The sequence below is a fragment of the Eschscholzia californica genome, unplaced genomic scaffold (assembly GCF_041429995.1).
Source record: "Eschscholzia californica isolate CP2 unplaced genomic scaffold, dmEscCali1.0.p SCAF_5, whole genome shotgun sequence".
NCBI classification, from domain to species: Eukaryota; Viridiplantae; Streptophyta; class Magnoliopsida; order Ranunculales; family Papaveraceae; genus Eschscholzia; species Eschscholzia californica.
The window spans coordinates 48,841,257-48,858,637 of record NW_028238472.1 but is presented as its reverse complement, the minus strand read 5'-3'; the positions used below and the strand labels follow the sequence as shown (position 1 = coordinate 48,858,637).

At 37.1% G+C, this 17,381-nt stretch overlaps 2 protein-coding genes across 2 annotated transcripts in view; both read right to left on the bottom strand.

Moving 5' to 3' along the window:
• Positions 1–17,381, bottom strand: part of LOC147540046 (Vps51/Vps67 family (components of vesicular transport) protein) — a 45,486-nt gene that overhangs the window by 12,923 nt on the left and 15,182 nt on the right. The window lies entirely within an intron of this gene.
• Positions 1,079–15,710, bottom strand: LOC147540049 (Tetratricopeptide repeat (TPR)-like superfamily protein). The gene is made up of 24 exons (XM_086639426.1): positions 15,204–15,710; positions 14,817–14,998; positions 14,643–14,704; positions 13,830–13,922; positions 11,563–11,635; positions 10,792–11,217; positions 10,620–10,684; positions 10,027–10,158; positions 9,890–9,931; positions 9,286–9,810; positions 8,870–9,024; positions 8,070–8,592; positions 7,599–7,661; positions 7,398–7,499; positions 6,574–6,894; positions 6,401–6,493; positions 6,212–6,313; positions 6,024–6,128; positions 5,377–5,510; positions 4,918–5,101; positions 4,679–4,810; positions 4,466–4,578; positions 3,778–3,859; positions 1,079–3,651 (listed from the first exon to the last, which is right to left on the bottom strand). Exons 2-24 carry the CDS (start codon positions 14,884–14,886, stop codon positions 1,534–1,536), a joined length of 5,715 nt encoding a protein of 1,904 aa, XP_086495552.1. The 5' UTR covers positions 14,887–14,998; positions 15,204–15,710; the 3' UTR covers positions 1,079–1,533.

The window sequence follows — 17,381 nt, the reverse complement described above, 5'->3', positions numbered from 1 at the left end:
GTGACTTCTACGTCTTTCTTTGCATATGGACGTGTAATATTTTGGTTTGGACTTCAACTTTGTTCTAAGAGTTCGATAACTTTTTATGGCAAAATAGATATTTGAAGATGGGGAAGAGGGACTTTTGTCTAAATTGACTCGAAGGTCATGGTTGACGTGCGAGAATGGAATTTGATTCCTAGGAATTGCATTCCCATAAAGTTGTTCTTGAGAATCATATTATTTTAGTTTTATGTTTGGTTTGACAATAATAGGAACTCCATTTCTAACTTGGCGTTTTGTTCTTATAGGAATAAGAATGTAAATTTTTGTAAAAATCTTGCTATATTTTTTACTTAAACTTCATGAATTATACGTCAACTTTGTTATATATTTTAGACGATATTCTCTATTCAAATTTGTAGATACGAAATAGTAGCTTGAGACACCAATTTAAGTAGTATTTACAAGATTTATTTAAAATAAATAAAAGACTTGCCAAAAAAAATTATCTTTTTAAACGTTATGAAATCGGTTGGAATGAACAAAGAACGAGAGAGAAGAAAAAACTAGAGGGAGAGAGAGTGACGTTCGACCGAGAGAGAGAGAGGGTGAGAGCTGCTATGGTGGTATCTAAAACCCTAGGTTTTTAACTTTTAGTTGTGATATTATATGAAGGACGAGGGTGAATGGGAATCATAAACCCACCCCCCTCCCTAGGTTTGTTATTACCCCTTTTAGAAGGAATCCCATTCTCACAAGAATAGATTTCCCCTGCATTCCTGCGAGCAAAACAATAATCAAGATCCTGATTCAAGGGAATCACATTCCATTCCAACATGATTTCCGCACGTCAAACATGGCCGAAATGGTTATTGTGCCTCTAACTTGAATAAGTTAGACTCAGAACAGTCAGATTCAGAAAAGTCAAAATCAGAAAAGTCATATTCAGAGGAGGCAGACTCCTCACTCCAGCTACTGAAATTCAAACAATAAGAAAGAAAAAAAAGGACTCCACTAACATTAATTATTGCGACCTTAATCACAAATTGATATAGGTAAAACATATTTCAAAATACTAGAGAAGATAGATGTCAAATTAATGATAAAATGCATAGTTAGCTAAGAATTCATTAAAATTTCTAACCAAGTACTAAATGATAAAATACTGTTTTATTGTTTACTTGGATACCCAAGAACAAATCAAATACTAAAAGAGAATGATAACCAAGGAAAGGAAACCTGATTTGGGGACCTCCTTGAGTTCTTTTCATCAGTTGATTCCTTACCAGCATTGGCTTTAACCTTCTTACCAACTTGTTTCCTTTCTTGTTCATGGTTCTACACTTCTACTGAAAGATGCTTTCGCTTCTACTCGATAAAAGATACTCGATCGGCATTTCTTATCAGAAAATTTGCCAGGAAAGAATCGAAACAACTTTCTCGTTCGGTATTTACCCACTACAAACTGTTGAGTCGCTCCTATGTTACTCTCTGCAAACGAACTCTAAGTTACCTTTCTTGCATTGGAAAGTAAAGGTGTTATCGTCTTGTTTAACTCTTTACTTCCGCAACTTCTGGTTCGCTCTCAGTGAAGTTATTTACTTCAGCAACTTCTGCCTCGCTATCGCTGTAATCTCCCCAACACTTCTTAGACTTCTTTTCGGTTGTCACATTCTTGTTACTCCCATTATCTATAACAAGATCATCAGAAACAACTACAGTTGGTATTTGTTCCGTGTTGGAATTATTAGTCTGTTGGCTCTGTTCGGAAGTGTTGTCTTCCTCTTCTATTGGCTCTGCTTTCTTAGCTTCATCATCTTCCTTCATGTCTGTCGAAGGATTTTCAGTAGAAGCATTTTCTATCCCGGCAAGATTGACAGGGACAAGTGGTGGAGATGAAATTAGACTCGCAGGAGATGATGTAATGCTCGTTTCAGACTCGGGCAAACCATTTGGTTGTACAGGCAAACCATTATCAGGAGATACTGAACCACCGTGGGGAGATGCTGGAAAACCATTAGGAGAGACGGGGAACCCATTAGATACCCATGGTTGGCCGGGTACAAACTCAGCTGCATGTGGATTCATTATTATTCTAGGTGGGATTAAGTGATTGATATCCGCAGTTGTATGTTCACCATTCTGGATAACAGCCTTGCTTCGCGGTACACGATTTCCTGATCTGTAACCGCCCGAAAGCCGAGGACCATATGGAACCCTTGTTGTTGCTGACTGATGTGGGGATTTTCGAAGAGGATTAACTGCCAACATTGGGGGAATGTTCACTGGTGGAGGCAAAATTCCTACATGATCTTTGAATCCTGATGCAGGTACAGAACCAAAAACAGGAATCATAGATGGGTTATATGGAGGTGCAGCTGCGGAGAGTTTCCTGTTCATCTCTTTACGAGCTTCAACTTCATCTTGCTTTTCTCTTTCAGTTGGCAATGGTTTGTCATCTTTACCTTCATTTGGACAACTTTGTGAATCTTCACCTTCTTCAATCACATTTTCCTTGACAATTGCTGCATCTTCCTCTACTATCAAACTTGAATCTGCTTGGGGAATAGATTCAGGATCCGAGTGGATAGGAGCTTTTACAGGGCATTCCACTGAAATTATGCTACCTTCTGTACCAGGAGCTTTCGATTCAGAAGAAATGGTGGTGGAAGCTGATTTTTTCAAACAATCAGAATCCTCAGCCTGTGAAGTCGCAACTTCCACAGAATCTGTTTCTTTTTCTTCAGTAGTAGAACCATTCTTCGTTCCTGTTGAAGTTTTAGCGGTAGTACTATTATCTTCCGTTCCTTTCTTGTCAACTAGAGGAATCTTCACCTCCTCAACTGAAACGGAAGGTTGCCTCTCTCGTTCACTTAGGCGCTGAACCTCTTTCTCCTCTCCATCCTCACTCGCCTCTTGAACTTGAATTGATTTTGTTCCTGTTATTCCCATGCTGACCTGTGGATTCTGATCACTAGGAATTGACTGTTGTTCAACCACGGCTTTTGCTATCGTCCCAGGTGGAGCCAAAGCCACTTCTTTGTAGGATAGAAGTTTACCAGCTGAATGAACAATTACTGGACTTGTCAGAGGGATAGATTTAGGAGCTTGGTTGGTGGAAGGACTAGTCGGAATTGACTTTGGAGTAGCAGATTTCTCTGCCCAATTTGCTGTGGTTCCGGTGTTATTGGGCTTCTGGCTGAAACTTGAGCTCTTAACCAATTTTTTTTGTGTAGGAAGAGGAGCAGAGGCAGCAGAAGGAGTAGCTTCATTTGGAGAAGTCCGTGGAGATGGAAAGTTTGCGGGCTTTCCTCTATATCTTGCAGATTCTGGGAGATTCAGGGAATTTGTGTTGAGCTTCGCTAAGCTTGGCCTTCTTGAACCAGAAGGCTTGCGAGTTGCCGCTGAACGACCCTTTGGAACAGCTTCTTGCCATCCTCCTTCGTTGGAGGTATCATCCTCTACCAGGTCATCTTGCTGGTCTAAAGTGAATGCTTCTACTAGATTAACAATGGGTTTTTCATCTTTATGTTCAATAGGTAAAGCTTCAGTCTTGTTTTCTTTGTCACTTGAGGTCTCTGTCACAGGGTAAGCAGGTGTTGAAGTTTCATCGTGATACTCGTTATCTGCAACTGTTTCCAATTGGTTTTGACCTGGTTTACCTTTGATCTGTAGCAAAATAGGAGTAAAAAATTTTCAATTCATATTTTTGAGAAAAATAAAGACAAGAAAATGAAGATCGCCAATTACATAATCTGCTATGGTTCCATGGATGAAAGTTAATAATATTAATACCTTAGCATTTCCTTGCTTCTTCTGACTGTCCCTTCCTTTCATATCTGCATCGGGATTTATATAATCCAGGAGGTCTGATACACTGGTCCAAAAAGAAAATCAATATCAAATATCGACAAGAAACATACAAGGTTTAGTTCGAAACCTAAAGACTAGAAAGTTCTCTGATAATTCTATCTGCAATATTATCGATAGTACCACTTGGTTTCACACTGAGACGAACTAGAGGAACAAGTACTTTCTATAATACCTCGATTATTAGCCAAAGAATAATAAGAAGTTACAAGAAAACTAAGGAAAACATCCAATAAGAAAGCATAAACACCAACTTACAAAGTGGCGCATCCGTATATGAACATTCCAATATATTGATCTTCGATTAAGTAAAGATTTGGAATAAGCAAAATATGTATGAGTAAGAATTGAGTCACCAGTATTGATGTTGAGGTAGGATATATTAATGAACTGACAGCAGATTAAGCGATTAAGATTTATGTGCTATTGACCCAAAAAAGACGAGCAGGAAATTGAGCCGAGGACCCAAGCCTAAGAAAATGTTGACATGTCTTTTCGACTAAGACCAATAGGAAATTGAGTTTCCAGCCAAAAGGATTGTGGTCCTATCTGGTGGCCTGCGGAGTTTTGCCAATTTACCGGAAAAGAAATCACTTTGTATTATGATCATTACCTCAGATGACCTTTGCTAGCAATAGAAGTATCTGGTTTTGGAGTACCATTCCGTGCAGCTTCTTGCTGTTCTAAGGCCTTAGACTCAAAGTACTCTAGCCAAGCAGCAGCGTCCTATATGAAGATATTCAACTTTATACATAAGCCTGACGAACAATTGATAGTATAACTTCATTTTTGGTTAATTATCTTCTCTTTAGAATAGATTGATTACCTGTGTCCGTAGATCCTCCTTTCCAAGTTTGGCCTGCAGAATCTGTAGAGTGGTCTGTTCATGTTGAACACTTAATGTGTAGGCTTCCATCAATGATAGAGCAATTGCAATAGCATGATAACTAGCAGCAGTCTGAAATAAAATTCAAAAGTTTTATATTATGTCTCCTAGATAGAGTTTATCAAGAGAGTAGTGTAGCATCTTGTATATGCGTGTGTTGACTGTTGAGGGAGAGAGACCTGTATATGATCAGCTCCAAGCAGTCTTTGGTTACACTTGAGAGCCTCGTGTAGGTATCTAAGTGCAACATGGACATTTCCCAAGCCTTCTTCCATCATAGCAACATTAATATAAGTGGCAGCGGTATTTGGATGAGAGGGTCCACAAGTTAAGTGTAAGAGATATAATGCCCGGTTCACATACCTGAAAATGAGATAAACAAGGTTAACTAATAATATATATATACTTGGTCACTGGGCCTTAATTGAAGTGACTGTCCAAGGTTCCAAATAGTTCAAAAGTCGAATCTTTAGTAGCATTCCTTTTTCGATCTTACTTCGAGACCAAGTTTTTACCCACATCTGTGGTCGACACAATTGGTTTCCATGATTCCCTTTTGTGAATAGTTCTTACCCCTCATGCGGCATTCAAATTACAAAAAATCTTCAATGTAAATTACCACAAATAGAGAAACTTACTTCAACGCCAGTTCGGTGTGTTGAAGCCGATAGTAGAAGACAGCAAGATCCCCGTAACTTTTCATCGTATCTGGATGGTCGAGACCAAGCTCTCTCTCATTAATATCTAAAGCCTTTTGTTGGTATATTGTGGCCTGAGATAACATCAAAATGTAGAATGAATTGATATGCATGTTGTACAAAAAGGATAGCCTCTTGGAGGATTTAAAGAGGGTCATCAACTCGAAGAACTGTTAGGTTTACGGACATCAAACACAAACCCAATCAGCAATGAGTGGAGAGATCCTGGAGATATTCTTAGTCTAGAGACTTCTCTGTCCACGTGGGACTACTCTCGCATGCCTTCCCCTACCTCACATGTGGTGTTCTTTGAGTGTATGACATATCTTTTTATTGGGTGGTGGAGCACGTGTGACCGTTGGGCCTATCACGTGTGGGCCTAGCCCGGATACCATATTAGGATTGTGAACATCCAACTCAAGACGTATTGTCGATGAGAGGAGAGGTCCTAGACATTATTTTTTTGGCCTTCGGACTTCCAATTCTCTATAGGGACTATTCTCACAGGAACCATCCCTTGAATTAGATACTTCGGGAATGTTTCAACAAATCATGTAGATGTTTGAATCTCTAGTCATAACAAATACCTGGTTAAAGTCACCGGTATGGTAGAGGACCACAGCCAAAAGGCTATAGGCTCCAGCTGTCATTCGATGGTAAGGACCACATACAGCTACAAGCTTAGCGAGTGCCTTCAAAGTTCAAATTAAAAATTTAGGGGGTTGTTTATTGAAATTCAATGGTATAATTTGAAGTAAATAGCAGATTTAGATACCTTGGTGCCATAATTAACAGCATCCTCTAGTTTGCCTTTATCTAGAGAAGTCTTCGATGATTCCAACAATGTACGCCCATCTGCAGATGAGCACGCTACATGCTGTAGCGAAGTATACCATATGTCAAAGCTTCTTTTGAAGTGTAAAATCCTAGTTAGGGTTTAGTGTAAGTAACCAAATCAAGTTACCTTATATACAGGGATCATGCTAATAATATCTGATTTTCTGAAAGGAAATGGACTATCCATATCATAGTCCCTAGGAACAAGCTCAAGTCCAACCTGCTTATCAGAGAGTTCTACTCAAATTCAAGAAACTCAAGAAGATACCGAACTTGTAACATCAAGGTCAGTGTGTATACCTTGTGACAAAGCCCACGAAGAATGGCAAACTTTCTCAAATCCTGGCAATTCTCATTGTCCCACTGCCAACCAAACCTCTTCAAAAGGAAGGTCTCTACCCACTTCCATTTCAAATTACTATCCTCAGTGATTTCAGCATCAGCATTTTCAATTGATGGCGTTCCTAGAAAGATGTTCAAGCATGAAGCCACCGACCCAGCCAAGTCATCCATGCTAGGAACTGCTGCTACAACTGCTTGAATTATGTGCTTATAGGCTCGAACAACCATCTCATGTATACAGAGTGATTGCACATGAGGGAGCTTGTCCGCAAGTTCAACCTAGTGAGGTAGAAGATAAAGGACAAATATTAGATCAAACCATTAAATGAACAAGCTTTTCTATTGTTTAAATTAACTACACCCCAAGAGTACCCAAGTTCTCATCGGTATTGTCATTTTTTTCTTCAAACATGGATGTAAGTTTTTATTATGTGCATTCTTCGTGCATACTGTTTAATTAATTTATTCCATTGGAAGGTCTAAATTCTGTTAACTGCAATCAATGGGATGCTTTTTACTTAGAAATACTATTAGGGAGTCAAAACAGCAGCAAGTTAAATTTCAAATATTGTTGCCAATAATAACCAGATTTGAGTATCTGATAATACTTTTTAGAGAAATCATTAGGTAAATGTGGGTTAGCTGACTAATTTTAGGACTTTAAACTTTTGATAGCTTCAGCCTTTTGAAGTTTCGCAAACTTTTTGTGCTTCTTTGTTAGCAGTAAGAATGCAAAGAGACAGAAAAGGTATAATATAGACGGAAGTATAAGATTATTTTACCACACGTCCCAAGGAACACATCTGCAATCCCCTGGTATGCATAAAATCTGTCAATGTCCTTCCATCAACTGGAGAAAGTTCAAGGGAACCAAAATCTGCAACCTGATCGAAGTCGAAGCGATACTTAGTTAAAATAAGAGGTCTATGGAAAACATTAGAACCAAGAGACAGATTAATATCGAGATCGAGGTTAATTTTTACCAGTTTAGGAAGCGCAGTTTCAGCATAATAAGTCTGTGCCATCTCTATCAACTCATCAGGAGTCTGCAAATTGTCAACATGCATAAAATTTGGTATTACTGACAAATTTTCTCTGTTTACTATTAGTTTTTGTTTTTCGACAATCAAGTTTGAAATAAAACAGCTTCCCGAAACATCCCTTGAGTTACTTCCTATTAACTGCTTCTAAAAGCAATTGCTTAAATTCTCAAATGAGAAGGAAGAAAAAACAGTTGCTTACAAAAAAAAACACCTTTTCTATTCTTACCAAAAACTCTCATACACAAAATTATGGTAGTACTTATCCATTCAAGAAAGCAATCCCAAAGAAAGCCTAATAAACTTTTGCATGTAAGTATAGTCCGGACATGGACATATTTACTAAATAAGAACTATTAGCAACAACAGTATCTCCATATAGGCCCCGCTGTTTTTATGGAAACTATGACATACCTTAAGGTGTAGACCAGTTTCAGATTCTTTCAGATGTAAAAATGCTTCTTCTGAAAGAATCTTCCTCAGAATCGTTTCTTTTTCAACTTCTTGTTTTTCTTGATTCTTCTTATCAGCATTATCTAATGCATTGCTCACATCGGAACCATTACAAGAAATGTTTTCCTTGTCTTGTTCCATTTTGTTGCTCTTGTTGTCTGTTTTCTTCTTGATTTCCTTTAAGAGTCCACCTTGCTTCCCAAGACCTTTGACAACTGGCTCTATTTTTTCTTCGTCGGATTTCTTAGACTCTGTCTTCCCTGAAGCTTGATTTTGCAAATGTTGCACCCAGCAAGCTCCTAACTCCCATCTGATAGATTTCCGATGTTGTGTTGGTTCTCCTTGCAACTTTTCTAGACTCTCCCCTATTACTTTCCTCACTAAAGATCTAGCAGTCTGTAAGTCTTCCGAATCCGTACCCAGCACACGTTGAACTCCGGAAAAAGATTGAGGTGAAGATGACTTGTGCAATAGCATTCTCAAGCTGAGATGTGATTATAAGAAAAACAATTATCAACAACCAACCCATATTAGTACACGCTTGTGACATGAATACTCAGATACTTGTAAGATTCTCAAAGTCACTCTTTATAGATCATCCTCTGGTAAGCCCTACCAAGAATTCCATTACACATCTTAAGTAAGATGGTTTTACTCAGTCAGGTACTTACCAGAGACAATGACTGGAAATTTTTTTAACAATTGAGTTGTTTTGGATTCTCAGTTGGTTAAGAAACCACTCAAAGTTCCCCTTTAATTACCTATTGACATTCAACGCATTGGCACCTCCCATGGGCTGCTCCATGATATTGATGTCCTGGGGAAGACTCCCATCACGATTATTCTCGACTGGAACCTTCACTATAGCTGTGTAGCCACAATGTCTGACAACCACAACGCCTAAAGTAGCAGTATCCTGCAAGATTACTAGTTTGATGCTTCAGGTTAACATGATCTGCTTTGATTCGTTAAATTAAGATTTTCTGATACAAATAGACCTGGAATCAGCCTGTGTCAGACTCACGAGTCAGACTACAAAAACAAACATTCTGAATACTGATTCGAGTCATTTAAAACATTGAGTCAGATTTCAGAACTGAATTTTATTAAAAAAATTTAACACAACATAAGACTTCCAACCATTAAACATTTGGAGAAGGATAAACCTTTTACTTACATGAACTGTGGCACTTTCATCTGCAGTGATCCCTTTCAGTAAGTTTCGCTGAGATAGATCCTTTGGTGACAATCCCAGTGTCTGACTTCCATCATTTTTACCATCTAACTTTTTGCTTGCATCAGGTGTGTCTCTTGTTATGGTTATCCTTAGGTCCCCAATTTGTTCCTTGTGCAAGATGGGATCAGTGGTACTATTTTCAGAGGACATATTGTTGTCTATGAGATGTTGAATTGATGTAACAGCTTTAAGAACTGAAACATCGACAAAAAGACTGTGGAGTAAGAAAGCTTTTCGGTCACGGATTTGTCGCTCCTCGGCTGTCTTACAAGGCATAGAAGCCAAAATTGAGAATTCTCTTGCCCATTGCCTGTTATCATGTTTCCCTTCTCTTCCTTGACCACCTCCATTTCCTCCCCAACTTTCATCCTCGGCAGGAAGCGGGGGGAAAATAGATGGACTATCAGCAACAACAGGAGGGACAAGCCACGTGTTTGCACGAAACCCATAAGGAAGATTTCCAAACTGAAATGAAACAGACATAATTATAGAACTATAAGAGCAACAAATTTCAATTCACAAGTGGTAGACTCAATTTGTTCACCTTGTTGTGCTCGACGAACGCTTTCATGAGCGACTTGTAAGCCTGCAGGACAGATAAACTTAAAACACAACTATGGTTTAAAGGAAAGGAAAAGAAAACAAGGATGAGCAGAACAGTAAAATAAATATGAAACCAACCGCATCGAAATTCCGGCTGGTCTGCTGCAGCAAACTGACAAGGGAATGACTACAAAGAAGACGCTTCCCAGCAGGGAAAAACCCTTTGCGGGAAGCAACGATGGTAACTGGCTTTCCATTACATACTCGAACCTGCAAAAACAACAAACACTTATTCCCATCATAACATGAAGAACACGTAAGCTGTCAGTAATAACTACTTGCTTAAAAAATCTAACTCTTAAAACTGACCAAATGAATAACCTAACCTATTTAAAAGTTCATCATCCTTCACTTTGTGGGGGTTATTCCAACATTATTGTTATTTACAGATGTTATAATTCTATGTCTAACAAACACTCTAAAAGCTCAAACATGAATCATATATAACACAAAGGGGTCTCCTGACATGTGCCCTAATTCATAACAAGTCAAAGTTCAACTTCCATCAGTAATTATACTGATTTCCCATATTTCAATTGAAAAATGGAAACAAATTAGGACTAAGAAAACCCTAAAACTGTTACCAATCATACTACACCACAAACTACAATTTGCATGGATTTCTAATCAAACAATATAACCTAAAAGTAATTGAGAAAAGAAATACCCACATCAATTTGAAAGAAATCATCACCGGTCTTGTCCTCCAGAAATGGACGAGAAGATCTTCGAATATCTAAAACAAGAAAAAAGAAACCCACAAACAGAATCAATCAAAACAGAAAACCCTAATTCCAATTTTGTAACTGAAAGCAATAAAATCAAAAGAAAAGAAAAACCCACATTGAATTGGAGGTGTTAACTGTGAAGATGAGAAGAAATCGTAGAATTGACCGAGCTTCAGTGGAGGACACATAGAAACAATATCTCCTTTCTCCATTGCTTCCTTCGCTGCATCAGCAGCAACCGAAGCAGAAACTGGTTTCCCATCTTTCTTGTTACCTTTAGTGGAAGAACTTGATTTCTTGGTTCCATTTTTAGGGCTTAAATTCTGTTCATCACTTCCGTTCTTCTCTGTGACTGATTCACTTGTTTGTTCCTCCCCATCATTCGAATTGGAATCCTTTGAAATGGGTTCTTTCTGATTTGCTTTTCCGCCATTTTTGGAAAAGGAAGAAGATGAAGTAGGAGAAGTGAAGCAGGTTGTACAAGCTACGATATCGAGAAGTCGACGGATATGATCGACGGCGAGTTCCTCGGTGTAATCCTCTGCGAAATGGCGGGAAAGATAAAATAACATGAGTGAACATTACCTACCTCATAGGGTTCTCGGGTCGGGTCAGGCGGGCAGGTGGTAATAAAGCTTGCTAGAACCCGCTCAAGCCCGTTACAAACCTTAGGGTTAGTAGGCTTAGTCCGGCCCGGGTAGGGTATCGGGGTTAAGACCGGTCGTACCAAGCTGGGCTAAAATAGTATCGGGCAGGATTGGTCCTTTGGGCCATATAATTCAACCGGTCCGACTAAGCTCGCTAAACCCTTGAAATTGTCACACAAAGTTAAAAATATCGTTTTTCTTACATCAAGAACTTTGCTTTCAGTTATCAATTTTATTACCTTCACTTATAGATAAAAAATGAGGTTTCAGAGTGACAACTTCAACACTGTCTTTCAGTCTTGTTCCTCGCACCTATTTGAATATAGGAAAAGAATTTGTTAACCATAACTTATTTCAAAATTGAAATTTTAGGCTTGACTTTAATATTCATTTTGCCAAAATCACTTTTTATAATCACCATATTTTTCATTATAACCACAACAAAATATACATATTCTCTCGAACAAAAAACAACAACATATACATATTGCACAATTGAACATATTCGGAATAAATTTCTAAAATAACAAATTTTATCAGGTACATTTCAATAATTGGCTAATCTTTGTTGGGTTTATACAATGGTTGGGCCCATTTGGGTGATTCCATGATTGGGCCCATTACCATCTAATAATTAATTGAGAGTGAGCCTCATCCACTCACTACTAGTCAAGACTATTTGTCTTCTAGTTAGCACATGGGTGGGCTCCACCTCTAGAAGGAAGATGGCATTCAAAGCTTTCTTTCTCTAGACAATTAATGTCCCACATCTCTCAACTAGTGAAACTAAAGGTGTCTTATAATAAGTTGTTTGACAACTCATTGTAAAGCACATGGTGGTGTAGAGAAGGCTCCCACACGCGCGCGCACACATGTGAGGCATTTGGGCTTTTAACCAATTTGGACTCTTTGGGCTATTTGGGCTATTTGGGCTTATGGGCTTATGGGCCTTTGGGCTGTGGGCCGTGAGCCCGCGTGCTCGGGAGCTTAGGAGCTTATAGTGAAAAGACTCTTTTGCCACGAAGAGTAGTTTTACTCAAACTCGGATTTTGACTAAGTCGGTGGGATTAACCTAATCAGTATTTGAGTATATCGCTAACTGATTTCGTAGGGTTAATCAGTTTCCGAGTTTATCTCCCACTTCCTTAACTTCTCTACCACGTTTCCTAGGCGGTTAGGGTTTTCTCAGAGGCTATATATACCGGCCGAAATCAAGAGAGAAAACACAACTCATTATCGGCTATCTTCTTCTTTCTGATTGTTCAAGTTTTCGAGTTCTGTTATCTCCATTACTGTCTCTGTTAGTGCAGACAGAGGAAGTAAGTTGTGGTCAATCCTTGGGGAGTGATCGGAATCAAGTAATTAGCACCCTGGTTACTCCGAAATCACTTTCAAGACAGTGGCCTCCATACCACGACACAGTGAATAAGTTCTTTTCTACCCAACAGTTCCATTCATCTACCCCATATTTCCAACAATCTTTAAACATCATAAAACTAAAATAATATATCATTGCTCTACAAACCAATAAAGAGATATTTCGTTAGGGAAATATTGTCTTTATAAAGAAAAGTTGATTGCTTATTTGTGTTTGCATTTTGGTGTATATTGTAAGGGTGCGATTTTAGCTTGTAGCTTACAACCTAGTTCGTTTTGTTCAGGTTCGTCACAGGCCATAGCCAGTTAGCCACACGTAGTCGGAAACATGGAAAGGGTATTATGTGCCTAGCCTGCTAAGTAAAAGGGCTGGACTCGGATGCAACCAAGCTACATACTAATTTCTACCCATAGGAAACTTGGTTAGGCCCGAGTCCCACCTATATTTCCTTGTCCACTTTGGACCACCTATGATACTGAAATTTAGCACTATAATTTCCTAGAAAAATTGAATTTGATTTTCTTTTTTTTTAAACGGAGAAATTGAATTTGTTGATATTGATTGTTCCCAACCTACTTCTTTCCCTTGATTTGGTGGTCCACCAACAAAGAATTTTTCGTTCTTTTTTAGGATTCAACCGAACTTTGAGTACAAGTACTCAAAAGGTGTATTTAAGTGCTCAATTTCGGTCACTAATAAATAGTTGTACATTATTACTTTTTCATCCATGTAGTTATATAGTTGAGAACTTTCCATAAAAATTGAAAAAAATTTACAAATAAAATGCAGAAGTGAAAAGTAATCACGACCATAGAAAAATAATCCTCCCTCCGTACAAGTAAAGAGACTTTACACACCCATTTTAGAGCAGTGTCTCTCAAAAGTTGAGTAGTTATAATGGGTTCAAGAGTTACTTCTCATTTTACTTTATTGTTTGAAAATTTTTTGTTTTTGTCGCATGATTGTTGTATGATGAGAAAAGACGAGGTAGGATGAAGGAGTTAAAATTAATAAATAAAAAAAACATAGTCGAACCACCTAACAACCACTCTTGACTCTTGTTAAGATACTTGTGATATCAATACGACGAGTAAAATATAGAAAAAAAAAATGTTGGGAGAGTAGTACCTCGTGAGATAATGAATAGTTGGTAATGTGACATGTATCCACATGAACTCCTAGAAGTTTTCGTACGTCCAATATCTTATCGGTTGAAATTCCCTGCAACCCCTAGCAATTATTAAAACTCTCCATTTCTCACCCAAAACACACTTGTATATGTTTATTACAAGTGTATTTTAATAATATATAATCATTATATCTTAATTTAGTGAAAATATAAATTGCTTCCTTGTTATAATAAAAAGGAAATACTTGGCATTTTTTGAGCTTCTTTTTTAATAATAGGATAGGATGTCATAGATATATATGACCACATTAAAAGAGTTTAAGCAACTTACATTAAAAGGCCGTGTAAATTTTCTTACTCATTATGTAGTAAAGTCCAAATAAGTAGTACTACTCTCCTACTAGAGATTTCTCTATGTCCCACTAAAATTGTTGTTTAGTGATTATAATCATCACATAATAAGAAAATTTTCTATAAATAGAAAGAATGAAATTGGTCAGAAATGATAGGAAAAATAGTGGATTCGCTAACCTTCATAGAGTACGTTCTTAACTTTTAAGTAGAATTAGTCCTTCAGAAAAAATATATTGTATAAAACTTCGACCAGAATTCAACATGTAAGACTAGATTTAACTCAATTTTTATTTTAGTTTATTGTTTAGGCAAATACATGTAAAACTTTAATATTTTTCGGGGGCTGGTTGATGAAAATATTTGTGAGGCAACAAGAGGATGAAATAGAAAATGCAAAGAGAAAGTGTGGGTTGGGGGGCGTAATAAGCACCAAAGGCGTAAGTTAACAAGAATGGTACCTTAAGCGTGAGCTGAGAGTAATCCGGAGTCTCAACTGTAATATCAAGCACACTGGGCAAAACTGTTTCACAATATCAAAATTTGGGTGTTAATTTGCAAGACACAAAGAGAATGAATGTTAGAGAGAGAGAAAATTTATAAAGAGAGAAAGTTTCTAGAGATTCTTATTAAACCTTTCTCTTCCTTTTTCTTCTTCTCTCCTTTTGATTTATGAGGTTTTGATTTTCCATTCTTTGGAGCCATTTCGCATTAACCCCCCAAAAAAAAGACTATCAAATTGAAACTAAAATTATAATTTTTTTTTTTTTTTTTTTGTAACGAAATGTGCTCTTAATTAAACTTGATTATTGGATATCTGCAAACAAGAAAGGAATTCGAATTAGGAATCAGAATAGAGATAATTTGCTAAAAAGGAATATTCAATCAAGAAATTAGGAGTAAGCCAACGACCCTTAATTGGAGTGGTAAGAGGTTTAGTCTTCCACGTCAGAGGCTAAACACAATTCAAAAAAAGAATAATTGGGAATAAAATTAACCAAGTTAGAACTAACTATTTGTACCTCTGAGAATCAGAATTAATGGAGATTATTGATATACATATTTAAGATGACCTTGTTGGAGTACTTCTAGAGAGACTGAGCTAGATTGGGGGAGAGAGAAGAAGAAGAGGAAATTGAGTCTTGGGAGTGGGGTTAGGAAGGTAGAGAGAGAGAAAGAGAATGTGGGTTGTGTGTAATAGAGAAAGAGAGGTAAGAAAGAGGAGATTTTAGAGAGAGAAAGAGTGAGAGAGAGATTTTAGAGAGAGAGAGAGTGAGAGAGAGATTTTAGAGAGAGAGAGAGAGTGAATGGATGAATAGAGATAGGGGGATAAGGTAAGGAAATTCCTCTACCCGTTCCTTATACTAGAGAATGGAAGTGAAACAATTTTAGGCCTCTCGTTTTTAGGCTAAACAGATTAAATCTCATTTTTATCTCTCTAGCTATTTAGCTTCATTTCAATCTCCTAACTCAAGACAAAAATGTGCAGCAACATTTTCCCAATACACCATACTTATTTGATTTTTTCCTACTTCACATTTTATTGAATATTTATAGTAATTGGAAATGGGCCTCTTTAAGTGATTTACCTATTAAAAAAAACTCAATTTGATTCCATAAATAAAATTGTAATTTATAATGCACTAATTCGAGCCAAGGCCAATTAGACTTGCCAATTAGAATTTTGTTTAAAAAAAAACATGTATCTCCTCTCTTTATACATGTTTATAAAATTATAATTTTATCATAATTTTCTATTCTGAAACCGTTTCATATTACAGAAAGTGTCTTTTTACCGACGAATGGAAACCGTCAATTGCAACAATTCTTTTTGATAAATATATATACACTTCACAAATTACATGACATAAGTTTGAGGTATCCTTATGCTCAAGATTCATTGTGTATAAAACAATAAAGGACTTCCATAAAGATTGAACTACAATGTCAGTGGGAATTTCAAACACAGTCAATAATTACAAGGGCACTCATAAAATTTATTCTTCTCATCTCAAATACAAGTAGATCCTTCCAACACAAAGAAAAGTACAAGTAGATCAAATATAATGGGTGCCTACAAATTTAAAATTTTCTAGTTGGTTGGGTTTGTACAAGTAGATCAAATAAGGGACATTTTAAATGCACTCACCATATCTGTTACATACACACATCAAAGACTAAACATCTTACCAATCCAACCAAGAATCGTTGGCTCTAAAATTTTCAATTACAATGTCGGGCTCCTAATACCAATCTAATGTTTAATTTTAAGGTATTAGCTCAAAATATAGCAATTAATAATATCATTAAAATTATTAAATAATTATAACAACTAATAAAGCTTACAAAAAATATGTTTATTTATAGGACAGTTAATGTTAATTTGTTGCCAAGTTCTCATTAAAATATTCTTGCACCAAATCCTCATGAAGAGCAAGTTGTATAGGAGTAGTGAGTTCGACGTTTCAAAAAAAACAAAAATTTCTTTGAACTCATCATTCGCTAAATCAACTCGAGGACTCATATTTAACATATAAAAAAGCTATCATTAATTAGTGCTAAGATTAGCCATTGAATAGGAAAAAATGGATAAGTATGAAAGAGAGAGAACAAATGAAAGAGAAGATATAGTAGGATGAAGAAGGAAATGGTGTGCATCCCCTTTAAATAGGAGATCCACTCCGATTTGCCCGTTGCATGGTCCCCAAACTAGTCGTTGAGAACCCCAACGACTATTTTAAGAGTTGGGAGAGGCTCCCTGATTGGAGCTCCCAGGCTGGGACTCTCAAATTTTGAATTTTGGGAACCCCAACCCCAAAATTGGGCTTACATATGACGAAAAAGAAATTATGCGCCACGAAATGTGGCAGGGGAAGGTAATCAAGAACGCCCTTGAGGGTCAAGAGGGAAAAGCCTCTTGCTTCAGGCCCCCACGAGAGAATTACGTAAAGAAAGTAAGGGGGGACTGGTTTTTTGCTCTTTATACACATATTTACAAGAATGAACAAGTAACTTACCTTAGATGAGATGGCAGAAAGCAAGTTAATATTTACAAACAACCCAAGTTTGACACCAAACTAGACTTTTTTTTAAATTATATTTTCCTTTTAATCTTACTTTAATTACGCTACTTAACTTGGAAGTTATGAGTAGTGTGAAACATTATAGATAGTTCGAGAGACATTAATCGTTCATTACAC